This window comes from Dendropsophus ebraccatus, chromosome 3, assembly GCF_027789765.1.
Source record: "Dendropsophus ebraccatus isolate aDenEbr1 chromosome 3, aDenEbr1.pat, whole genome shotgun sequence".
Classification (NCBI taxonomy): Eukaryota; Metazoa; Chordata; class Amphibia; order Anura; family Hylidae; genus Dendropsophus; species Dendropsophus ebraccatus.
In genome coordinates, this window is record NC_091456.1 from 45,946,675 (window position 1) to 45,974,173 (window position 27,499).

Below are 27,499 nucleotides of genomic sequence, written 5' to 3' on the forward strand. Positions count from 1 at the left end.
TGCTGGTAATAGTAATAATTCCTATATGTAGCACCAAACTATTCCACAACACTTTACATAGCTTGTCATCATTGCTCACATCAGGTCCTGTCCCCATTGGGGCTCAAAATCTAAATTATAAATTCACCTTTCTGTATGTTTTGCAGTTTGGGAGGAAACCGGTGTACTGGTATACATGCAGATTTTATTGTTAGTAGTTAGGCTGTGTTCACACTGCGTTTTTGCTATTCGCTTAATGGATCAGTTTTTACTTTTAGCATACCGTGGTAATGGATCCGTGGTTACTTTTAACATACCCAAAAATGTGGTCAACCACGTTTTTCTGTGTACTAAAAATAATTTTAAAAAAAGGATTGCGATTTTTTTTTTTTCTAATGGAATACAAATTTATCAGTTTTTGCATCCGTTCTTTCCATTAAACAGATACGTTAAACGGACTTTAAAAAAAAAAAAGAAGTGTGAACCTAACTTTAGAGTATTATGGTGCATTTACACAGATTTATCTGACAGATTTTTGAAGCCAAAGCCAGGAATGGATTAGAAAAGAAGAGAAATCTCATTATTTCCTTTATGACCTGTTCCCTCTTTATAGTCTGTTCCTGGTTTTGGCTTAAAAAATCTGTCAGAGAAATCTGTCTGTGTAAACGCACCATAAGGCTATGGCAACATGGCATCTAGCCTAATGACCAAAATAGCCAAATTGCAGTCACACACGACTTGCATGGAGGTTAAAGTTAGCAAAGTTGCGTGCATCTCGTGATATGCAACCAAAAATCCATCAAGGTCATGCAACTGCAATGCAAGGCCATTCTTTATTCATATAAAATTATGCGTGGCCAAATGGTGTCTCATAAAGTGAGGCATGAGGCACAGAAGAACTTGCTGCAGGCTGGCTTCACAATGCCTTAAAATCTTGGAAAAATGGCATTAAAAACATCACGGCCAGATGTTAGCTGGAAGTCAGTGGAAGTTTAGGATCTGCCTCACATAATTGGCGTTTCTCTCTCCTCTCTGACGATTTTTAGGCTTCCTGGCAGTCTTCTAGAACACAGCATTGCTGTGTGTGTGTGTTTTTTTTCTGGCATTTTTTGCTCCTTTGGTGGTCCAGCTACTAGGTCATGTGATGGCACAGGAAAAATAGTTCAGCACACAAAAACACCAAAACTACAAAAAAGATCATTTACACTTAAATCAAAAACGCCAGAAAAAAATGGCAGAAAAAAATGACATGCATAGAAAAAAATGCATTGGCAGTTTTTTCGGAGGCCTGAAAAATGGCACACAAAAAGCATGTGTGAGGCCACCTGCAAGGTGCTTTACCATAAATGGCTGTACAATCATGTATTGACAACAACATTGTAGTTTTTCCGCAACCAGCATTAAAGGGGTTATCCAGCATTAAAAAAACATGGCTATTTTCTTTAAAAGACAACATGAGTCTTGCCTCCAGGTCAGGTGGGGTTTACAATTAAAGTGATATTGTCACCCCCCTATTGATATGTGCAGTTCTCAGCACTTAAAAGTCTTTGTTGTCCTTCTCATCAAAAATGCTTATTACCATTGGTTGACAGTGTCATCTGGGCGGGGCCTCACAGTTGTTGTGCCCCCATCTTTCTGCCTATGATGCCACAACAGTCCCCGTCCCCTTCATGGTGTCCTTGGAACGGGCAGTGGAAGCCTGGATTCATCTTCTGTGGCACAGGCGTGGTCGGGCAGTGACTTTGCCATATCCCTATCCGTGTCTGTGCCACAGAAGAACCCAGCCCATTCCAATGACATCACAGAGGGGGCAGGAACTATGGTGGCAACATAGGCAGAAAGAGAGGGGCACAATGGCTGTAAAGCTCCAGCCAGATGACACTGTCCATCAATTATAAAAAGCATTTTTGACCTTAAAGGGGTAGTGCAGCGATAAACAATTATTCACAAAATAACACACGATTTAAATTTTTATTGGGGGAGGGCTTTGGGAATTTTTTTTTACTTTTTTTAAACTCCTTTTAAGACTTTTACATGCAATCTTTAGATTGCATACACTGATCACTGCTATGCCATAGCCATGATGTACTCCAGAGAAAAAACATCATGATAAAATAGCTATTTACACTGCTACACTGTACAACCCCTTTAACTGCTATATGTAAGAGCAGTCTTTAGGCTGGCATTGCACACAGCAGTTGTTTTTTTAATAGAAAATTGCTACTGCAGTGTTCGCGCCAAAGCCAGCAGTAGATTGCAAAGGAATGGAAAATATAAGGGAAGGACTTATACTTCTGCCTCCTGCTCTATCCACCTTCAATATATGTCGGCCAAACAATCGTTTTGCCAACAGTTATGGTCCGGCCCTATACATTTCAGTGTTCAGGATAGCTCTGTGGGAGTGGGGAGGACCATATATCACGGACGTGTGAATCTGGCCCAAAAAGAATCGAGCAGATGGAATCCCACACACTTAAGCCTCATTCACACGTCTGTAAAATTTGCAATTACAGACAAATTTATATCCCAATGGTTTCTATGTGTCTATTCACACATGGGGCCATGGCTCATAAAGAGCACAGGCATTGCTAGGTTCCTAAAACATCCTGGCCATGTGCCTCCGCAACTCCCCCCCCCCCCAGCTACAATACTTACCTACGTGCAGAACACTACCACACCCCCATCCCCCCAAACACACTACCCCACCTGACCCCCATCCCCCCCCACACACACAACCCCACCTGACCCCCATCCCCCCCCCCACACACACAACCCCACCTGACCCCCATCCACATTACTACATCCCCACACACACACACTACACCACCTGACAACGATCCCCCCCACCACATCCCCACACACACTACCCAACCTGACCCCCATCCCCCCTACTACATCCACACACAAACACACACACTACCCCACCTGACCCCCATCCCCCCTACGACATACCTATGCCACCTGACCCCCATCCCTACACACACACACAACCCCACCTGACCCCCATCCCCCCTAAGACATCCCTATGCCACCTGACCCCCATCCCTAAACACACACACAACCCCACCTGACCCCCATTCCCCCTACGACATCCCTATGCCACCTAACCCCCATCCCTACACACACACACAACCCCACCTGACCCCCATCCACATTACTACATCCCCACACACACACTACCCCACCTTACCCCCATCCCCCCTACGACATCCCCACACACACTATGCCACCTGACCCCCATCCCTACACACACTACCCCCTGGGGTTACAATACTCACCAACGTGCCGCGGTCCAGGTCAGGTAATTTGTAAGGGGAGGGAGCGCGGCGGGGCAGGAGCTTAGCGACACTACAGCCGGCTGTAGCACAATGTACGACCGCCATGTGACATCACTTGAGCACCTCTCTCAAGGCAGGAGCGTAACACGTGCAACCAATGAACGAGTGCCAGGTGATTGCAACAGTGGTCTACGGGATTTCTGCCAATGCAGTGGAGCAATCACATTAGAGTCAGGCCAAGGACTTGCCATTGTTAATGTGTAGTTATCCCTTCATGGGGTGATGTGGCTTTTTTTTTTTTTTTTTAAAGTGCACTGAACCTGGAAGCAATGCAATACCAGGCAGTGCCTGGAGAGGACACCGCAAGCTCTTCTTCCATCTCCCTGTGGCTTTTATCAGTGACATGGTGCCCTCAATTTTTCGCACGATAATTGTCCCGTGTAATGCTGCGTTTACACGGAACGATTATCGTTCAAATTTTTGCATAAACGATCGCATTTGAGCGATAATCATACCGTGTAAACACAGCAAACGATCAAACGACGAGCGAGAAATCGCTCATTTTGATCTTCTTTGTTCTTAAATCGTCGTTCGTGAAAATTCGCAGATCGCTTAGTGTAAACAGTCTTTAAGGGAAACCTGTCACCCCCCGTGCTGGGGTGACAGGCTCCGGACCCCCGTTAGAGCCCCCTACATATACCTCATCGCGCCAGGTCCTGCTTCCTGAGCCGGTCGATGACTGAGATTTCAGCGCCTGAAGCCCGGCGCGCGCGCTCACAGGAGAGTCAGATGCTCATAGAGAATGAATGTGGAGTCTGATGCTCCGTCACTCTCTATGGGCATCGGACTCTCCTGTAAGCGCGCGCGCCGGGCTTCAGGCGCTGAAATCTCAGTCATCGACTGGCTCAGGAAGCGGGACCCGGCACGATTAGGTAAGTATAGGGGTCTCTAACGGGGGGTCGGGAGCCTTTCACCCTGGCATTGGGGGGTGACAGGTCCTCTTTAATCGATTTACCCTATGTAAAAGATGGGCTTAAGCGATCTTAAAAACAGTCTCAATAACGATTTCTCTTACGAATTTCCTAATGATTTATTCGCCTAAACGCTGATCGTTATAAAACACAAATCATTGCTTCAAAATCGTTAAACGATCCATTGGGCGAATAATCGCTCGTGTAAACGCAGCATAATAGGGCCCTAAATCAACGATCAACAACAAAAGAACGTTTTTTGATCGTTGTCTGCAATTACACAGAACGATTATCGTTTAAATTCGAACGATATAACGTTTTTTGGCACGATAATCGCCCCGTGTAATAGGGGCGCCATCATGAGGGGGCAAACGTGATATTTTTCTTTTATCATTTACTGAGGTAACAAAAAGCCAAAGTTATAAAACTGTGACTTATCGCCTGAGAGAGAAGAAGAGAACTTTCTCCTATCCGGCTGACACCTCAGTTACACACGGTGGAGGGTACAGCCTGCCCGGGCTCTCTCCTCACACACACTGAGCGGCCGCCATTCCCGGAGCTGCCGCCCGTCCTGCGCCCTCCCCGCCCCCTCAGCGCTCCCAGCATTCCCGGCCGCAGATCCCTCCCTTCCTGTTGATGCGCCAATCTGTGCGCCTCTATGGAGAGAACCTGGCAACGACCCCCTCCCAGTGTCTCCCCGAACAAGCACAACAACACGGCTTCCGACTGATCGAGCGCTGAGCACCGACTATTGCTGCGCAGCAGGGAAGATGGTGCGCGGGCCGGGCAGTGCAGCCGCCGAGCTGCCCGGGGAGCTGAGCTGAGGAGCGATGGACGCCTAGTGCAGGTGAGAGCGCTATCCGCTTTCTGTGTAATGTTTCCTCCTCCACGTGTGCCGTGTTGTGGTGACGCAGCATCCAGCGTCGTGTGAACGAGTTCCTGAGTCCGTGTACTTTGTTGTCTCTGATAGGAGGAGAGGCGCTGTAGGTGACCCCTTACTATATATATATATATATATATATATATATATATATATATATATATATATATATATATATATATATATATATAGCATAGGGCATAGAGCTCATCTATATACTGTATCTATCCTGCAGTATATGAGCAGCCTCCTCAGTCCATGGCTAGTACTAGTCCCATTGCTGGTATCACAATTCTATAAGGTCCGAAAGGTGACTGAGCATTGGTGCTTATTGCAGCGTGTAAAAGAGCCGCCGAGCCAGAAAACACTCGATCGCCTCTTATGTGCGACCGATAAAATAACGATCAGCCGCACACCCTCTTGTGTATGTGTGTAATGCCCCCAACAATGATGGCGTTTAGGGGCCACACACACACTATTCAGGTCACATGTCCGATCGATCCTTGTGAAATCTCAAAGTGACGATCAGCCATTGTAAAGGGGCCTATGTGTCCGCGCTGTATTGTAGCCGCCAATGTGACCCCATTCCTGTGCCACTGCTGCCGAAAGTAATTTTTTTTTAGCCATTTTAGCCACACGTGTTAAGGTTTAGGGAAGGGATGGGGAACCTTCGGCCCTCCAGCTGTTGCAAAACTACAATTCCCATCATGCCTGGACAGCCGAAGCTTTAGCTTCGGCTGTCCAGGCATGATGGGAATTGTAGTTTTGCAACAGCTGGAGGGACGAAGGTTCCCCATCCCTGGTTTAGGGGTTAAGTCATAGAAAATGGCCGATGCCGGGCAGATGTGGATCAGGTACAGAGGATTTCAGTCAGCCTGTCCCTTTTGTTCTCAGGAATAAGGACTCTGTTACACGGGGCTATTATTGTGCAAATTATCGTCATGTCGTTAGAATTTAAACACTAATCGTTTAGTGTAAATGCAGCCAGTGGTCAAACTGCCAATGGGACATCGTTCATCATTTGTTTGGTGCCGACACCAAAATCATTGTTAATCTTGGCTGTAATTCCACATTCGTTCTGTGTAATTTCACATCGTTCCTTCATTTGCTGGGATCAGATGGCGCGAACGTCCGAGGTAACGATCGTAACTAACGACTATTGTTCTGTGTAATACATTGAACTATTTCAAGTTAACGATAAACCATCCAGTTTGCGATCGTTAATCGTTAAAAGAACGTTAACCGTTTATCTAACCAGAAGCCACTCCAGAGGAGTTGGACAGCGGCTTACCAACCACCTTACTCATATTTAGGCTATGTTCCCACACAGTATTTTGCCATCAAAACCAGGAGTGGATTGAAGACACAGAAAGGCTATGTTCACACACTGTAGAAATGAAGTGAATGGCTGCCATTTAATGGCAATTAACGGCCGTTGTTTTAAAATAATGGCCGTTATTTGCCAATAAACAACCGCCATCCACTTAAAGGGGTTATCCAGTGCTACAAAAACATGACCACTTTCTTCCAGACACAGCATGACTCTTGTCTCCAGTTCAGGTGCGGTTTGCAATTTAGCTCCATTCACTTCAATGGAAATGAGTTACAAAACCCCACCCAATCTGGAGACAACAGTAGGGGGGAAGTGGCCATGTTTTTGTAGCGCTGGATAACCCCTTTACTTTCAACAGTGTGTGAACATAGCTTTTCTGTATTTTCAGTCCACTCCTGGTTTTGGTTGCAAAATACAGTGAGTGAACATAGCCTAAAAATGTCCGCATGCTCAGCTGATCAGCTGTGGTAGATCATGGTTGAGAGATATTTTAGGTGTATGGGCAGCTTTATGCTACGTTTACACGGAACGATAATTCGCCCGATCGTACGATTAACGATCTCGGGGTAAGGTTGTTTTTTTTTCATAACGATCAGCATTTAGACGGTACGAGATATCGTACGGAAATTCGTTTTGTGATCGCTTAAAGCCTATCTCACTGATTGCTTAAATCGGCGAACGACTGTTCACATGGAACGATCTGTGAATTTTTTGTGAACGCGTTTGCTGCGTTTACACGTACGATTATCGTTCGAATTCGACCGTTATCGTGCAAATTCACACGATAATCATTCCGTGTAAACGCAGCATTAGATATGCCAGAATAATAGAGCCAAGTGCAAGTTAATAGACTATTTTTCGACTATTTTTCATCGTTGCCATGCAGGGTACGACATGTAAACACTATAATTATTGCCATATGTGGAATTGTCCAAACTATTAATAATCATTTTTATTTGTATAGCGCCAACAAGTTCCGCAGCACTCTTATTTTAATTCTTGTAAAGCATTCTTGTTGATCCCGTGTGATGTGAACAAAAAAACAACAAACGCTACAATTGCTAAATTTTGGTTACGTCACATACAAGAGAAGAAAAATTAATAAAAAGTGATAAAAATTTCCCATCTACACAATAGTGTGGATAAAAACGTCAGATCGTGGCACACAAACGTGCCTTTACCCCGTACTTAATCATAAATGACTCCTCAACCCCACAAAAAAGTGTCGCATTTTCTTGCAAACTGCTGTCTACTGCGTGTTGTTTGGGGAATTCTGTCTCTAGCAGCAGAGAGACTAGGATAGATTACACAGAAAGATTACATGAAAAGATTACACGGAAAGATTACACGGAAAGATTATCGTCCATATTCGGCTGATAATCGTCCTGTGTAATAGAAGTTAACGATCAACTGACATGAATCATGTCGGCTGATCGATGTAGTTGTGTGTCTTTCAATATGTTGAAAGACAAACAACTCATATAGCAGTGATCTGCTACCGTCGCTCCGTGGAATAGGAGCGGCGGCACCAGACCGCTGCTATATGCTATGGGCTGCCCGGATGATCAAGCAATCACCCAGGCGGCTTTCCCCCGCCATGTGTAATAGCTGCGTGACAGTGCTCATTTGCTCCTCACAGTTGCCCCGTGTAATAGGGACTTAAGAGTAAGCCAGCCATTATGTTAAAGGGGTTATTCAACATTTGAAAAACGTCCACTTTCTTCCAGAGACAGCACCTCTCTTGTCTCCAGTTTGGCCGAGGTTTAGCAACTCCGTTTCATTGTAGTGAATAGAGCTCAATTGTAAACCGCACCTGAACTGGAAACAAGAGTCGTGTTGTCTCTGGAAGAAAGTGTCTATGTTTTTCTAATGCTGGGTGACTCCTTTATTGGATCCTGAGCATGTCTGCTGCCTCTGGAGAGCCCATGCTGTGCCTGGGAAGTAAATTAAGGGCTTCTCTTTGGTCTTTGACCACCTATAAAGTTCTGGGCAACTATCCCTGTAAATACATTTGCTTTTATCATGTACACAGTGTTGCCTCTTGAGTGTAACCACCCCCTCCCACTTTTCAGTGTCTAGTGACCATTTTTTGCAGCAGTTCACTGCTTGGACCAGGGCTGCATTTGTGATGTAACCCCTGCTTTGCTGTGATGTTGCTTCTTGTTTTCTTTTTGCTCACACAGTACCATGTCATGGGACAGAAAAAAGAAGTGGGTGCGGTCCTGTGATTAGTCAGAGTTGAGTTGAGTTACTGGCAAACAGCCAGTACTCTGGTCGCACCCCTTGAAATCTATAGAATGATGTGCACCATGAAGGCGGCTCTCATTGGCCTTAAAACAGCAGTGACAGCCCAAAGATGGCTTTTCTGAAGAATTACTATAAAGTAATCATAGTCTTTTAAAGTATTTTTCACTTTGCATTTACACTTTAAAGAGGCTCCCGACCCCCCGCTAGAGCCCCATATACTTACCTGATCGCGCCGGGTCCCGCTTCTTGAGATTTCGGGCCCCGGCGCGCGCACTCCTGAGATGAGTCCGACGCTCATAGACAATGAATGGTGAGTCCGACGCTCCATTCATTCTCTGAGCGTCGGACTCATCTTAGGAGCGCGTGCGCCGGGCTTCGGGCACTGAAATCTCCGTCACCGGACCTTATCAAGAAGCGGGACCCAGCGCGATCAGGTAAGTATAGGGGGGCTCTACCGGGGGGTCGGGAGCCCGTCACCCCCGCACGGGGGGTGACAGGTTCCCTTTAAGGGGTGACTTCATCAATGGTGTAGTCTTGGGGTTTTGTGTTGGTTGCAAATTTTTGCACAGTCATTTGCTCAAAAATATTTTTGTTCCTGGTCCACATTTATGGCTAGTCTTAGTCTTAGTTCACAGTACGTCCAGCACGTGGACTCTGTGCCAAATTCTGCCTTCTGTCTGTTTGAATGAGAGCCCTCATATTTTTGCACAAATCTATGAGCGGTCTTATTTTTTAAAGTTTTTAGCGCAACTTTAGATTGGGTACACTTATCACGCTGCAGGTGACTTCTTGTAAATTATGCACAAACTACACAAAAGTGTACGTTGGTAAAACACTACAGGTGATAAATTCCCTCTAAGTTTTTAGATGCTTTGCAGCAAAAAATAAAAAAATGGTTGTATGTTAAAGGGGTCTGTCCTTCACTATTCAAACTCTAGTCAAAATAATGGTCAGTCAGTCTGCACAGCACTTGCTTTTCAGAAGCTGCTGCCGTCCCCGGTTTCTTCTGTGGGTCACGTGATGGCTGCCGCAGTGTTTGTCCTCATTTGCTGATTCCCATACTTTGGTCCAGTGGTTAGTATCTCGCATTCCACTCCCACCAATATACAGGGCGTCAGCAGTGATGTAATTACAGGGGGGCTGGGAATTGTAGTGGCCACAACAAGCATATGCAGGTCAGGCGGTGCATGCATGTGTAATAGGCTTGTAGCTTTAGACAATGGGGGAAGGGGGTGCAAAGGACACTACTCCTGGTGTGTTGCATGCAGGGAATTTTCGTTTACTGCTTCTACTGACTGCAGAAGAAACCTGTTAGAGCAGTTTTTGGTTTTATTTAATTGTTTGACACCTCTTTAAATTGGTAATTATATTAACGACTAAATATCTTATCTATTCAACCATCTACAGAATGTACAGGTTACATATGCTATGGTGTCTGAGACATATCCAGTGAGAGGCAATCCAATCTTTACCTTACCCCCACTCCCTGTAACATGCATTAGACTTGTATAACATCTCCTTTTGAAGCGCAATGTGGAAGAAAACTTTAAAAAGTACAGAAAAATCTAAACAAGTGCATGAAACGCATTATTATATTGAAAATACAGCTTTACTTTTACCAAGAAATCGCTGCTTTATTTTATTGTATGTGAACACAGCCTAATAGTTGTCCTGAAATTATTGTTGATGACTCCATACAGCTCATTGGGAACCAGCCAGCACTGTGCAGATCGATCCTTTCCTGCTGCCTGTTCTGGTGCCAAGGTGGAGGAAGCGTAACGTTTTATTGAGGGCACAACAGGTGGCACAAGCCTGCTATAGCTGCTCTGCCTTCACTTATGCCAACAACTGCAACCAACAAAAATCTTACCAGATTGGTTTTTCTACAGTATATTTCTCCACCTTTGGTTGTCCTGTCATGAAAATGTGTTGACGGTCTTAAGTATACCCGAAGGGTCCTATTACATGGAGCGACTTTTAACGATGAACGATCGCAAACGAGATTGTTTGCCTACAAGTACACAGCACGATTATCATTTAAATTCGAACGATTTAACCATTTTTCCCACGATAATCGTCCCGTGTAATAGGGCCCTAAGACTCCATGGTATAGTCAAGGTGAAAATGCAGAAAACTGAGGCTGGATTCTCATGGCTTCCCTAGCCACAGGATAAGGGATGTGTCAGATGAGGTCACCATTTCTAAGATTGTGGGGGTCCCAGCAGTTAAACCCAATACAATCTCAAGAAACGTGATTAAAGCGGGTTGCTGCGGGAGAGAGGGCTCCCCGGATGAACTTTACATAGTCGCAGTCTGCCAATGCTCCTGTTACACGGAGTGATGGCAGTAGATCGTTGATGTATAGTCATTTGTCTTTCCACATGTTTAAAGACATAGATCAGCCAACATTATGCATGCCTTTTATTACACAAAACGATTATCAGCCATAATGGCTGATAATCGGCCAAATACGGCCAGTTATTGCCTTTACACTGGGTGTCTCCCATTGCTATGCAATCCACTATCGGAGACACATGCCGTTACCTTTTAGAGCACCTCGCAGTAGGCGTCTCATGATGTGTATATACATTGTATTAGGGTTCTATTACATAAAGTGTTTTGTTTTGTTTTTGTTCCCACCGATTAACAGTAAACAATTGAAAACGAGCGCGTTTAAGAGTGACCTGAAATCATTCACCATAATACACGGAACAATAGTCGTCCGTTACTATCGTCCACATAATTACGATCGTTATTGCGACGTGTACATACACCGAAAGATTTGCAAACGATTAAGGATGATTTTATGGTCGGCTCAAAAGATGCGATCGATGACATACAAACAAATTTTCCTTTGTCGTTTGATTGTTGCCTGCATACACACGGAAAGATTCGACTAATATAGCAGTTTTTTGCAATATTAAACTTTCCAGTTAATAGGACCCTTAGGCTGAGGTGTGAAGTCCACCCCAATGCTATCTTTAGAGCAAGCATTCCAAGCGGTATACAATGAACAATTTAAAAAAAAATAAACACTATTTGCAACAAAAAATCCACAAACGGATTGCCAGTACAAATGTTGTGTGGCTAGAAAACATGCCGTAATTTATTCTTTCTTTATTGCAAAGAAGTTTATAAAAAAAAAACAAAACAAAAAAACAACAATTTGGCGCTGTTCACATATGATTGGCATTACTTTTTTAGTTATCTTTTCACTTTTCTTGAATGTGTTATACCAAGTGCTCATCGTTTCCCTATAAAGATGGACAAAGGGTTGTTGGGTTTTCTTGTAAGATCACAGTGGTTAATCCCATTCATTTGAAGGAAGAGGTCAGGAAACAAAGGATCCTGGCAGAATAAGGGGGTGGGCACCAGAGGTGGACCTTTTGTTCTCTTGTAAATGACTTGGGGGGTGGATGCTGTACACTCATGTGATGCACATTTTATACATCTCATTTGGCTCTCAGCATGAATAGACAATAATCTAATAAATAGACGTAATGAATCTTTCTGCATGTGATCTCACACTACTGGTAGTCAGATCATCTGGAACTGGTCTGGGAGCACAAATGTGTACAGTGTTAGATACTCGGTGAGCAGATTTGATATAAGCCAAGATGCCGAGAATACTAACTTATATCTTTAAAAAAGTTCATTCGGTTCTTAAGCATTATTGATTGCCTTGCATCAATAAAAGTCTAAACCTGACCACAGGTAAAAAAACAGATTGATTGGCGATCATAATGATAACCTTCACAAAACGGATGACTGTATAGCTAAAAGGTACTCTATTACTGGATGTACCTAAATGATACATGTAAAGGGGGATATGAAGTGGTAAAAAAAACTGCAGCTGTTAGTTTTCTTTGGGCATCTTACTTTTAATACATCAGTGACATTTTAAAGGGGGTTGTCCCTGGAGAAATATTGTTTAATTTGAATATAAATATTTTCCATAGCAATTGAGTTAAAAAAAAAACAAAAAAAAAAAAACTCTTTTTGTTATTCAATATCTCATAGTGCTGTCAATGGTAGCCCAGTGGTGGACCGACAGTTTTTTGGCCTTTTTATCCGGTGCATTGATACTTTTGTACATTTGTATATTCTATACGTTCAGCAGGCACTTCTATAAGTTTGTATATGTAAACGTAGAGAAAATATTACTACACAGGAATATATAGATATCTTAAAGAGGGAATTGTTTGTGTAGCACTATTATGTAGTCTTTGCTACCAAATCCATCCAGCATGTTGTTGGATGACCACATGACATGCTAAGGGGCTTATTACACGGAGCGATTTTTAACGATTAACGTCTAACGATAAACAATCGCAATCTAGATTGTTTATCGTTAACCTGAAATTGTTCACCATATCACACAGAACGATGGTCGTTAGTTACGATCGTTATTGCGATCGTTACTATGATCGTTTATTCCTTCTGATCCCAGCAATACAATGGACAATGTGCAATTGCACTGAACGATTAGTGAACAAATGCCGAACTTGAGGGAACGAATGTGGAATTACAGCGGACGATTAACAATAATTTTAGGTTCAGATCTAAATCAACGACATATGAACAATTGTCCGATCGTTGCCTGTAATTACACAGAACAATTTAAATTTGAGCGATATAACTCTTTTTTGCACAATAATCCTGTGTAATAGGGCCCTTAGGCATTTAGGTATGTGGACCATATCATTGACACCTAATTGTTTAGACGGTAGAGGGCACTGATGCCGGACCACTCAGTCAGTACATCAAAGCGCTGTTCAGCATGATGGGGGTTGTACTAAACGAGCAAAGAGCCACTTCTAATACAATAACTATTGCAACATGGAGGCAGGGCTGGCAACTGTTTTGTTTGCATAGAATAGATCAGCACATAGGATAAGGGAATCCTTACATAGGAATCCTATGACTCGCGGGTGGAGTAGACAAGTAGGCCACATGCAAAGGCACCGCCACGTTGGCTGATGCATTCTGATTATATCTACATGATCATAGATACCGTATTTTCCAGTGTATAAGACGACCCCCAGCTTTTCCAGATATACTCGCTGTATAAGACTACCCCTCTTCCAACGCACACCAAATAAAGATTTATTAAAACACCAGACAGCAGTGAGATCTGGGAGACAGAAAAAGGTGTGTTGGGAGACGGGTGAAAGAGGTGTGTTTTTCTTGGCACAACGCCAGTTTACTATACCTCTTCTTTTTTTTTTTTTTTTTTCTCCCCCATACGCCGGACGCCTGCAACTTGCTCTGCCCTTCATATGGTCACCACATGAGGCGGGGATGCATTTTAAAGCTCCCCCCACTGTATGCAGCGACCGCAGATTCTCCAGTCTGGTTCTGATTTTTTTCAGCACCCGCCCTATAAGACGACACCCGCTGCATAAGACAAACTCATACTTTTCATACTTTTTTCCTGGGTTAAAAAGTAGTCTTATACGCAGGAAAATATAGTATTTTTGTTTATAGATTGCAGTTGCTGTCCTGGTATAGGAACTCTGCTCTTAAAAAGGGTTGTCCAGGCTTCCAAAAATATGGCTGCTTGCTTCCTAAAACAGCACCTCTCTTGTCCTCAAGTTTGGGGCAGGTTTTGCAGATTGTTCCATGTAGATGAATGGAGCTGAACTGTAGTACTGCACACAACATGTGGACATGTGTGGAGCTGATTTATTTATTTTCTTCTTCTTTTAAGTTGGTGCGTTTTCCATTGCAGTCACTGTCCTGGGGTGGCTTATCTACTAGTTTATGAATATTCAAGAATCAGGACAGAGAAGAGCAGACAAGTGGGTAGGGATTGCATTATAGTGGCGTAAAGCACTGGCGCGCTTTTTGGGATTTTTATGGAGAAATGCCAGTGATTTACAATTTAAATATTCAGTTGTGGCTATTTTTGTGGTTTGTGGGAGCAGAACAAGCTGACATATTTTCTTTCCAATTTCTGTATGGATGCAATGAGATGTGCGCTACAGACATTGCATTTGTATAACACCTATAGTTCCCACCCAAAAAGAATACACACAATACTATATTAATTCATAATTTGTGTTTAGTTGTTGCTATCCTCTTAAAACAAATTAAAATTGCCCCATAAAAACAAAAACAGCACGTTCACAAATGAGAATATCTTGTGGCTCCAGATTGTATATCACTAGTGTGTTTAAAGCCAATATCACAGAATAAATGCACTAATATAAACAAAGTGCAATGTTTACATGGGCGACTAGAGGAGCAAACGAGTGCTGTCAGCACTCATTTGCTCCTCAACCCCCACTCGCCGACGCTGCTACTATATGCGGCGGTGTCATGCTGGTAAGTGCAGGGGAGGTCGCAGGGGGCTGCCCGGGTGATCGCTAGAAGGTAGCCCCCCCCCCCTCCCTTATGGCGGTCTGCTGCTGCCGCTCCTGTTCCATGGAGCGACGGCAGCAGATCGTTGCTATCACAGTAGTTTGTCTTTCAAAATGTTGAAAGAAAAACAACTGCAACAATCAGCCGACATCGTTCATGTCCGCTGAACGTTGCCTTTTATTACACTGGACGATTATCGGCCGATAATCATTCCGTCTAATAGGGCCTGAAGTACAGTTGGTAATGCCAATTTAATATTACAGTACCTAGACTTTTGCATAACGTGCAATATATATGGCAGGGATAGTGCAATATTCAAATAATACTATAAGGTGCAATATACAGGGCAGGAAAAATACAGTACTGGATTGCCATTAAAATAAAGTGCCAAGTGTACATCAGTATATGCTCTCCTAGGGACTTCCCCTAAGTACATCCGTTGATGTTTATGCACCATCCCTATGCACCAACAATACCCCTGACACCATGGAGCTATGTACTGTGCAGCAGGACCCCACCTCTAACCTCAATGCACTTTTCGTCCGCAAAGCTTTCTCAAGTATGCACATAATATAATGTCCATCCAGTCATGTACATACCTTATGCACTTTTTATTGTTTTTATGGGGTGATTGTATGGGGTTTTAAGCGGATAGCAATAAGTAGAGAGAAATTATGAATTAATATGGTATTGTGTGTGGTTTGGTTGGAAACTATAGGCGGTATACATTTGAATTGTATTTGCACCCTAGTGGAAAAATTTATAAGAAAAAAAAAAATACCCTGAGAAGAATCGTCTACATATCTATATCTAGTATAGAAATATTACATATTGCAGCTTTTAAACTGGAAAGATTGTTTCCCTTTGTTTTAGACTCTAACTTTTTTTTTCTTTTTATGCAGAAAATCCGAAGAAAATACAATTTTCAAGATACAGTTCTAATGAAAATCACAACCTGCCTTATGCTTCCACCCTTCTAACTGGACAATGTCTCCCACAGCCACCAATTCGTCTGGTGTGTATCCAGAAGACACTCCAGGACTTGTGTGTTTGCCTCCCATTTCTGATGATCTTCAGTTGATTTGGACTCAGGCAGAGCTCACCAACGAGTTGGATGATCATCCACAGCTAATCCACACTTTTAGTTACTTTCCATACCCTACAATGCCAGAGATTGCTTTGCTTTGCTTACGATATGGACTACAAATGGAGAAAGTGAAAGCCTGGTTTATGGTACAGCGTATTCGCTGTGGTATCAGTTGGTCCTCAGAAGAAATTGAAGAGGCACGTTCCCATTTGCTCTACAATCAGGATCAGCTACACTTTAAGCCTCTCATTGCAGTAGCCAAGAAATCTAATATTTTAAGGAATTTAGAAAAGCCTCCAGTTGCTTCACCAAAGAGTGATGCAGAGCAAGCTATACTTCCACACTCTCCTTGTTCATCTTCAGATGAGATGGCTCCACATGCAAAGAAACCAAGGTTAAATGATAAAACACCTGAGACACATGGGCGAAGGACTACAGAGCTCACCAATGAACAAAAAAGAGAAAGCTCAGGCTATGACTCAGCAGGCACTTACAGACAATGTAAAACAGCTACTGACATGTCTTCTGAGCCAAAACAGGTACTTAGAAACCAGGTCAAGCATCCTTCAGCGAGTCATGTGTTTGCAGTAGATGACGCTGAAAAGAGCCCATCTGTGTCCTCTCCCCCGACAGATGAAGAAGCCCATAAAATGTCTTTATCCTGGAGTTTGGACAATGGCACCGAAATGCAAGCTCATGGGTCCAACGATACTAGTGGTGGAACTCCCAGAGAAGACTATTACACACGAGCTATACGGCGACAGCGAAAAACCAAAGAACAGTTGGCAGTACTAAAATCTTTTTTTCTGCAATGCCAGTGGGCTCGTCGCGAAGACTACAAACAATTGGAAGAAATAACTGGATTGCCAAGGTCAGACATCATCCAGTGGTTTGGAGATACGCGCTATGCACTTAAACATGGACAGCTAAGGTGGTTCCGTGATAGTGCCCATGAGCTCCCCAAGTGGTTGGACGAACCACAGCATCTTGTAAGTCAAAATGGAAGATCTGGCGGACATGATACAGTTGTAACTTTGGATCCTGATTTAGGAACCCCAGAAACAGAAAGCAAGCCTGTAGTTAAAGTGTTAGTAAAGTCATCAGAGCGCTCTACTGGCGTACCGCCAGTAGTAAAGTTAACAGAACCAATGAGTCCATGCTCAGGAAAAACTATGCAAAATGTTCCAGAAATAGATGTTGATAGATATGCAACTACTTCAGGAACACCAAAATCTGCACATAAATTAAAATCCGCTTCTCCAGTAGTAACCCCTTCACAGTCACAGCCTTCTCATCAGGACCGTTATCAGCCAGCTTCTCAAAAAAAGTATAATGTACTGGACAGCTACTGGTGTACTCGTCAGCACATCTCTGAGGAAGACATACAGTCACTTATAAGAAAATCTGGTTTGAGTCGGAGGGAGGTAATAGATTGGTTTTGTGAAAAATCTAAAGAACCTGCTGAAGTGGAGATATGCCTGGATGAAGAGGAAGATGAACTGGCAGAGGTGAAAAATGAGGAAGAAGAAGTCCTTATCATTCAGGAGTAGTGCAGTGATTACAAACATATTTTTCTTAGGAATGGTCTATTTGAATAAAAAAAAAAACAAGAAAGTTTATGTTCTACCTATAATATACCTTGTTACAACTTTTGTATTTATTACTTACCTGTAATTTAGTTTATTTTAGCCTACAAAGGACTATCTCACATAAATGGGCTGTGTTTCCCAAACCTTAAAGGTGTTCTTTGGGATATAACTGTTGATGGCCAATTTTTTTAGGATATGCATTGAAATGAATGGAACAATCTACAGTAGTGTGCACAGGTACGATAGAGCTGCTTTGTCGTGTATGGGCCCCTTCATTGTGGTGACTGACAAGAGTGCCAGATTTCACCTTGACACTGATTCCACATTGATGGTCTATTTTAAGGCCATCAACATTTGTGCCCCAGAGAAGCGCTTTAAAAGGTACCACTTATTTGCATCACGCGGCAGGATAATATTTCAAACTCCCAGCAGGTCTTTAGTCGGCTCCCAAAGCGAGTAATATATGGAATGCTGGAAGCCCCACAGTTTTGTATTGTAATACACTTATAAATGCAAGTCTATGAGGCTTCTTTTAGTTCTGTACATCACTTTCTAGTGGATGATAGACCTGCTGGGATTTTTGAAAGGGTATCCTTCTGTGAGATGAGAAGTACCCTTTAAGGCTGGGTAACCCCCACTTGTTTTTCTGTAGTTTGTTTGATTGAGTAAAAAGGAAAAATGCAGTCATGGTAGTGGGAAGGCAAAAGAAAGGACAAGTCATTTCATTTTGTTGGTGCAGTTTTATATTTTTTTAGTTTTTTTTTTTTTAACATACACTTCTGGGTTTTTTGTGCAGACAGTTTAAGGGTATGTTTACACTCAGCACATTTGGTGCGGAAATTTCTGCAACTGTAAGTCTCCTGTAATCCTAGTGTGCTTGTTTAAACATCATACACTTGGATTTTTGCTAATTGTTTAGATGGATGAGACCGTTGCAGACATTTTTGCGGCGAATTTACCATGTGTGACTATACCCTTATGCAAATTAACAAAAATAATTTAAAGTAGTACAGAGCCATTGTTAGTCAGTAGGGAGATCTACACATCTGCTTCATATCAGTGTTTTAATAGTCCACAGAACTTGGCACATGGCATGCACTATCACATAGTAGATCAGTTAGACGGATGCATAATTTTCAGTTGTGACATCCATGTTACAAGAAACTGCAGAGGTAGGTAGGTAAATTACACAGGCTCTGTACAAGTAAGGAAAATTCACAGCAGACTCTGCAGGAGCGGTGGAGAGAATATCCCCATCTACAGCACAGCTTTCAAATAGAGATGAGCCAACCAGGTTCGGGTTTGAGTCCATCCGAACCCGAACGTTCGGCATTTGATTAGCGGGGGCTGCTGAACTTGGATAAAGCTCTAAGGTTGTCTGGAAAACATGGATACAGCCAATGACTATATCCATGATTTCCGCATAGCCTTAGGGCTTTATCCAACTTCAGCAGCCCCCGCTAATCAAATGCCAAACCATCGGGTTTGGATCGACTCGAGCATGCTCGAGGTTCGCTCATCTCTAGTTTCAAACGCGCAGCTGTTACAAAACTACATATTCCATCATGCCTAGACAGTTTCATACCTGAGTTCTACAGCATCAGTGTCTATCAGCACAGAGGAGAAGATCTTCCTCATGGGCTGTAGAAGAGGAAACCAGTCCAGCACAGGAGATCAAGTGATGGCTAGATGTAGACAAAAGCATTAGCAGTTGATGTGCCATTTAGCTCTACATTTTGACTTATTTAACTAGAATTTTGTGCATTAGGCCCTGAGCAAAGCCCATGTTGTTCACTGCCATTAAGTGTATTCAGGGAAATTGTACAGCATACTTTGTAATATGATTCCAATGTGCAAATGGGAATGTAGACTAACCCAGATTGGCTCACTACTTAGAAATGAGCAAATTTACAATATTAACAAAGGGAAGTGCTATGTTAGCTCGGCAGTCGGCTTATCAGCCTGCTGCCCTTAAGCTCTGAGACGCTCCATTCCAGCTGTCTGGAAAAGCTTGATCCAGCCCTTTCCCAGGACTGGACCCAGCTTTTCCAGGCACGCAGAGCAGCACAGAGTTCAGAGACAGTCAGATGCTGAGCTAACAGCACTTCATAGCTTTATTAATATTGTAAAATCTCTCATTTCTACTCACTGCTTACTAGTAATCATTTGAATCCTTAAAATAGCCATGTTTGGAATATGCAATTTTTGCCTAACCACGTCTTCAATGGGTATTTCCATCTTCCGCTTACTGTTAACATTCCATTTAACATGTCATAAATTCCCCACCGAAAAAGCCAAAGATGCAGATGTGCTTGCTTGGAGGCCTCTCCATTGAATTCTGTGTTCTCCGCTGGTTTCCCCTACATTTAACATGTATGTTAGGAAAGCTCCTAACATATGCACTAAACGGCTTCATGTGGGTCTATTTATCAGATAGAAGCCAAAAGTGCGTCCTTTTTTTTTTTTGTCCCATTGCTAGTAATAGTCTGTATACTAGAAGTATGCAATAGAGTAGTAGACTACATTACTCTAATAGCATTCTATGGAATAAGGTATGCTTTATGCTAGGGCTACACAGAAATGTTGGCCATAACACAGGTTGCATGCTGCTTTGTAGTGCAGGAGTTGCACAGCGTTCCACCTAAGGTCACTGTCACTAGGACCTGACTGTTGCAAGAAATCCATCTTTACCCCACGATCTGACATTCGATGTGACAGTCCTAGCCTTCAACATCTGTCATAGTCTTCCTTTTAACAGATCCTACCATCATAACTTTCCAAGATGTATCAGTTAAAAGGATGCCATTATACCCATATGGGTAGGGATGCGATAAACAGATACCAGTGGCATCTGTCATCCAAGGGCTATAATTGCATCTGTTCAATAGATGACTCATGAAAAGTTTATAAGGTATCTAGTAGAGATCTCATATTAGTCTATAGGTGGCAGATGCCACTGTTCAATCATAATCCCTTTAATGAATTACGTTGGAGCCCCTGTATCGATAAATGAGTTTGACTGAGCTGCATATCCATCCTAAAGCTGTTTCATTAAGTATTAAAAAATGCATTTTATAGAAAATTTTCTACCATTTTTATTTAGCAGATATGCTCCAGTTTAGTTAGGGTAGGTTCACACTACGGAATCCGACGGACAGGCAGCTACTGGTATGGTGGGTCTTCTAATAGCAAGTTGCTTTAACTTTTCTTTATCTGGTTGTTCCCTTTATTTTGCCAATTTTGATAGTTGCTCTGAACCACTTTTGGATTTGTATTTGCTGACTACAGTTTTTACACTTGTGTATTGTCACATCACATGAAATGTGAACAGGTATTCTAGAAGGAGTTTGCTTGAGTGTACAAGATCACTTTGTTTTGATCACTGTTGTAATGAAGAGCTTTCAGTAAAGTGTCATGGAAATTTTCAACTGAATGATTTTTTTTTTTCTATAAGCTGGCTAATGTTATGTCTGATCTATTTACGTTTATGTTTATATCCAGGCTCTACAACATCCAACACTGAAGATCGTAGGTTAACCAAATGACAATGTATACACTGGGGTTGTTTTGCAATATCTTCATTAATACTGAGTGAAATCTAAGAGGATATTATATTTTATTAGCTTATATTAAAATAAGTTGTTTAGCAAACAACTGTGTGGAAAAGAAAAAAAGTTAATAAGATGAAAAGTCTTCTTGTTGACCCAGTACTACAGTCAATGATGTTGGTAAGGTTGCAATCTCCCTACTCCTGTCAGACCCCCTGAATAAAAAACATAAAGAATCATAAATAAGTACAAAAAATAGTAAAAATAAACCCTTTCCTTTTAATAGAAAAAGACACAGAAAACTGGTTAAAGGGGAACCCCAGAGACTAAAAATATATTTTCTAATACATTGCTTTAATAAAGTTATATTACTTTGAAATAGAACTTTATAAAAAAAAAGTATAGTTTTTTTTATTTACATATACAGGAAACTGGAACCTCTGTGACTAATGTACAGGTCTCAGAAATAAAGGACCATTCTGTGTATTTTGACGCTTTCTTTTTATGAGGGTGTTTATTCAGGTACCTTTTATTGGGTCTTCAAAGTAATTGAGGTGCCAAAACATTAGAAGCACCTACCAAAAGACTTTATTTTGGAATCTACACCACTCATGAAATATAGTGGTGCTAGTGAGCATTAGGTTTGACACCAACAGCCATTTTCATAATATTTTTATTTTCTTTTTACAGTTTGACTCTAAAATGAAAATAAAAACTAAAACTTTTGCCTTGGTATACTACTTTTTTTTTTTTTTTTTTTTTAAGGGCTTTAACAATTTTTAATTGTAAAGTACGTAACAAAAGTTCTCACACAGGCAATGAGTACTACGAGTCCAACGACGGGCAGTCTCCCGAGAGTCCATCAATAACATTGTAAAGTAGGATTAAGCATGTGCATCAAACAATAACACTAATGGTGCATTTACACAGACAGATTTATCTGACAGATTTGTGAAGTCAAAGCCAGGAACAGACTATAACCAGTGAACAGCTCAAAAAGGAATGACTGAGATTTCTCCTCTTTTGCAATCCATTCCTGGCTTTGGCTTCAAAAATCTGTCAGATAAATCTGTGTAAACGCACCCTAACTTGCATCCATACACTCATCCAGTCACACTAGCAGCTCTAGGCGCACAGAAACACTTCAGTCAGTGGTGACATCTAACATAAGACAGTGTATTCAAATTTTCTTGAATTTTTGTGGACATTTACGATTGTCATTATGAATTTGGTACAGAGGGACATACTTGTTAGAAAATTGTATCCTATCTATTCAGGGCCGATACATCATTACTTTTCTATTAATAGCTATTATGTAGCACAGAATGGAAGTAATCTTATAGGCGGTAGTATGAGCTGTTTGTTACTTTATTTATAATACTCAACAAACAAACAGATGGAGTACATAAAAAAAGGGAAATCAAAGTGATCGCATAGAAGTTTTATGACTGATCGCCAAAAGGGCTGTATTCTGAGGCAGTAAGGTCTCAACAGCTGTCTGGCACCTAAAACAAATATCAGAAGTGGAAACCTCCATTCTCCGCAGTCGCTCAGGAGTATGGTACGTCCTTTGCAGGAACCTAAACTGAATCACAGTCCCTAGCACTCCCAACCTCCTTCCACTGCTCTTTAGACAGCGAGGGAAAGTCTACCACCCTTTTCGTAAGGGAGAACCCTCTTTTGACTGTAATAGATAATTCTGAGTCACTGGTTTGAGAAGGTCTGTAGTGCCCAAGAGGTTTTTTTTAGCATGGGAGATGGTCCAGGGGGCATAAAGACTACCGAATTGGGCTTTAATGGCATGTCTTAGTTGGACATAAATTAACTCCCATGTTTACTCCACAAAACTTTTTAATGAAATAAAGAACAAGAGCTCTTTTACACTTAGGGGGAAACTTATCAAGGGTTTTGCACACATTTTCAGGTGAATATTTGGACATTTCACCCATTTTTGGGTTCTATTAAGTTCTATTTATGAACCAGTATTCGACCGGCGAATATTTTTTTAGATGCAACTTTTTTTAATCTGTTTTGAGTATTCACCCAAAAAATCACATAATCCGGGATTAGCGCCCAATTTATCATTTGCGACTTTTTAAAAAATCACAAAAACAGGTGCAGGCTTATGTTCCTTCAGTACCAGTTGAATATGCTTGTGCAATTTTTGCGACTTTTTACTTAGATACATTCACTATGGCAGTGCAACATTTAGTAAATCAGTCATAAGATATTGGTATAAAATATACACCGATCTTCATAATAATACTCACACACAATAGACTCCTTAGTAAATGTCCCCTTAGCGTTAAACCTGCGGACATTCCAGCTAAAGACTTTGAGAGGCCATCATGACAGCCAAGATGGAAGGAACAGTCACTCAGACTGTTGTACGCTAGGGGAGGAAGGCACCAACATACACATGCACACAAACCACACAAAAACAGCAGCAAGGAAAAACAACATAATTTAGAAACAGAATATGGCACCACCCTCACACTAAAGTAAGTTAAAACTAAGAAGTAAATTAATTGGCTCCTGCCAAGTCTCCCTGACCAAGTAAGAAAAAACTGGAACCCCAAAATAGAAAAAATAAAACATAGCATAATAACAATTAGCATCTGACTGGCACTAAGGGAACCCAAGCATTCAATTAAAGTCACCAGAGCATAGTCTGTCTTGAAGCAATCACTCAGGTGGGTGAGCCGGAGGAGAAGCTTCCACCCACCGCAGGGCATCAGCTGGAGAGGTGAAGAATTTTGTGGTGCCACCATGAATCACCCGCAGCCATGATGTTTCATTATGGAGTACTGGTAGTCTTTAGCATGTAGCTTAGTGTTGGTCTCTGAGAATTGAGTGCGTTGCTTACGAACTTCCACAGAAATGTCAGGGTAGAAGGAGACTCTTATTATCCACCATAACTTCCCCTTTAATTCTCACTGCTCTCAGGATTGCATCAAGGTCACAAATGTGCAAAAGTCTCACCAGAAAGGGACGGGGAGGGCCGCCAGGTTACAACGGTCTCATAGGTACTATATAAGCGCGTTATTTAACAGTGTATTCAGCCAGGGATCGTGGTAGCCACACTATGCACGTCTGCTCAGATGGCCATCCAGCCACGTCCCCTCATACTTTTCTGTTCCATGGATATTTGGCAATTACTGAGACATATAAGTGAGTCAGTAAATGAAGCATGTTTTGGTTCCTATGTGTTCTGTAATAGTGATGTTAATGAAAAAGAAAGAAGCAGCTCACAATCACCCAAATGGGGTGCAGCGAAAGACAACCTCATAATACACTACTCAAAAGAACATAGGGTCCGCCTGAGGTGTACGCCAGGGAGAAGGCGCAGATTTGCCCCTTCTCCCTGGTGCACGCCTGCCGTATCCCCTGCTTGCCCGATGGGTGGGCAGGAGGGGTGTGGAAAAGGGGGTGGGGCCTACTTCATGAGTACATCCGTTTTAATAAATGCGCCCCTCCCCCCCCCCCCCCCCCCCCCCCCCAAAATAAAAAAATTAAATGTTCAAAGCTGTAGGCATGTTCTTTTCATGAAATGATGCAAACTCTCAAAAAAATCCATTTTAAACCCAGGTTTTGAAATAGCAATACCAGAAAAATATCGAGGGGGAATATTTTTACAACTCACCGTATATACCGGTGTAGCTTCTGACAGGCCCACTTTAACACTTGAAATTCATCAGACCCAGGATACACCAGAATTAGTTTTTGGTTTAAACATGGAGTAAATAAGGGACCACTTACACACACACACACCAGATTTTTTAACCTAAAGCTAGGAACAGACTATAAGCAAAGAACAGGTCATAAGGGAAAGACTGGGATTTCTCTTTTCAAGTCCATTCCTGGCTTTAGCTTCAAAAATATGTCAGATAATCTGTCGGATATGTATGTGTGTAAAAAGACTTTAACCCCTTAGCGACCCATGACGTATCTGATACGTCATGGTGCTGCTCTGACATGTGCAGCCGGGCAGTGCCTCTATTAGCCGGCGCGGGTCCCGTTGCCGCGCCGGCTAATTAAGCCTCTAAGTGCAGCTGTCAGGTTTAGAGGCACTGCGCCGCACGTCCCTGGTGTCTAGTGGGACGGATCTCCCCCCCGCGATGCGATCGCGGGGGGGAGATCCGTTCTGCCCGTGCCGGGCCTCAGCGTCGGAATGACGCTGATCCCGGCTCGGCAATAGATTGCTATGGCCTGCAGCAGGCCATAGTAATCTATGACCGATCTAATCGATCGGTCATAGAATCGATTAGAATCTACACCACTCATGAAATATAGTGGTGCTAGTAAGCATTAGGTTTAACACCAACAGCCATTTTCATAATATTTTTATTTTCTTTTTACAGTTTGACTCTAAAATGAAAATTAAAAAAACTAAAACTTTTGCCTTGGTATACTACTTTTTTTTTTTTTTTTTTTTTTTTTTTTAAAGGGCTTTAACAATTTTTAATTGTAAAGTACATAAAAGTTCTCACACAGGCAATGAGTACTACGAGTCCAACGACGGGCAGTTCCCGGACTAAAGCTAGGAAATGCAGTCTCCCGAGAGTCCATCAATAACATTGTAAAGTAGGATTAAGCATGTGCATCAAACAATAACACTAATGGTGCATTTACACAGACAGATTTATCTGACAGATTTGTGAAGTCAAAGCCAGGAACAGACTATAACCAGTGAACAGCTCAAAAAGGAATGACTGAGATTTCTCCTCTTTTGCAATCCATTCCTGGCTTTGGCTTCAAAAATCTGTCTATGAGAGATCAGTGCTGTCTATATACAAGTCCCCCAGGGGGGCTTCTAGTTACAGTAAAAAAAAAAGTAAAAAAGTGTTTTTATTAATAAAAAATCCCCTCCCCTAATAAAAGTCCAAATCACCCCCCTTTTCCCATTTTATAAATATAAATTATAAATAAATAAACATATTTAGTATCGCCGCGCGCGTAATCGCCCGAACTATTAATTAATCACATTCCTGATCTCGCACGGTAAACGGCGTCAGCGCAATAAAATTCCAAAGTGCAAAATTGCGCATTTTTGGTTGCATCAAATCCAGAAAAAATTTAATAAAAAACGATCAAAAAGTCGTGTATGCGCAATCAAGGTACCGATAGAAAGAACACATCATGGCGCAAAAACTGACACCTCACACAGCCCCATAGACCAAAGGATAAAAGCGCTATAAGCCTGGGAATGGAGCGATTTTAAGGAACGTATATTTGTTAACAATGGTTTGAATCATATCATAGTAATCGTAACGACTTGAGGAACATGCATAACAAGTCAGTTTTACCATAGGACGGACGGCGTAAATGCAAAACTCCCCGAAATCAAAACAAATTCGTTTTTTTTTCAATTTGACAGCGCAAATGATTTTTTTCCGGTTTCGCAGCATATGTTATGGAAAAATAATGCCTGTCATTGCAAAGTACAATTGGTTTCGCAAAAAAATAAGCGCTCATATACGTCTCTAGGTGAAAAAATGCAAGCGCTATGGACTTTTAAACTTAAAATGGAAGAAGCAAAAGCGCAAAAACGAACATAGGCTTTGACCTTAAGGGGTTAATGTTTAGTATTTTTAATTTTAGTGCTGGATTCATCCACAACTCAAAGACTTGTCCAGCTGTCATGTCTAAGGCAGGATCCATGGATCAGTACCTACATTTCTTCTCAAAGGACTTTTCGTTTTATAATCCTGGTGAACTGTATTAAATATTTTTACCAAAGGAAAGTTCATTCTACCTCTCAGAGAGAAACATTTATGTAACAGCCTTGGGCGACAATCACACAGTTTTTTTGGCTGTTAGACAGCCATCATTTCTTGCAGACATAACAGTTGTTAATCTAAAAAAAAACAAAAACAAAACAAAGGCATGTTGTAATTCTTTAACCAATATGAGATACATATATACTTTTCTGCTGGACACAGGAATTTTTTTTATATATAATAGAGAAATGCATAGCTACATTACAGTCATATGTAACATTGGATTTGTTTCCTGGTACAGATTATCTTTTTTGGGCCGTTGTAGTGTTCGTGTAGGCACTAAAACACAAGTAGACATTAATCACTTTCAAACAAATAGTTGCAAAAATATTATGATTTATAGACTTTAAAATAAAAAGGATATGATTTACTAAAATAAGCAATTAGCCATCACTAACATCTGCATTTGGAGGTCTAAGTAAGGGTTTCATTAGGCCCACCACT

General features: G+C 41.8%; 2 protein-coding genes across 8 annotated transcripts in view; one reads left to right on the forward strand and one right to left on the reverse strand.

Moving 5' to 3' along the window:
- The first annotated feature begins 4,770 nt into the window (after window positions 1–4,770).
- Window positions 4,771–21,155, forward strand: HOMEZ (homeobox and leucine zipper encoding). Its single transcript, XM_069961646.1, has 2 exons — window positions 4,771–5,075; window positions 15,954–21,155. Exon 2 carries the CDS (start codon window positions 16,039–16,041, stop codon window positions 17,686–17,688), a length of 1,650 nt encoding a protein of 549 aa, XP_069817747.1. The 5' UTR covers window positions 4,771–5,075; window positions 15,954–16,038; the 3' UTR covers window positions 17,689–21,155.
- Window positions 21,156–21,330: 175 nt separating this feature from the next.
- RNF212B (ring finger protein 212B) overlaps window positions 21,331–27,499 on the reverse strand; it is a 65,633-nt gene continuing 59,464 nt past the window's right edge. For 6 of the 7 annotated variants that reach the window (XM_069961648.1, XM_069961649.1, XM_069961653.1 and 3 more), the window contains one exon: window positions 27,031–27,334. The gene's annotated coding sequence lies outside the window, so the exon portion shown is untranslated. Of the gene's footprint in view, window positions 21,491–27,030; window positions 27,335–27,499 lie in introns of those variants that run through there. The other variant, XM_069961651.1, reaches the window with a different exon arrangement.

What these genes read in the sequence shown, in the direction of transcription:
- HOMEZ (XM_069961646.1), top strand. Translation starts at nt 16,039, where the DNA reads ATGTCTCCCACAGCCACCAATTCGTCTGGTGTGTATCCAGAAGACACT.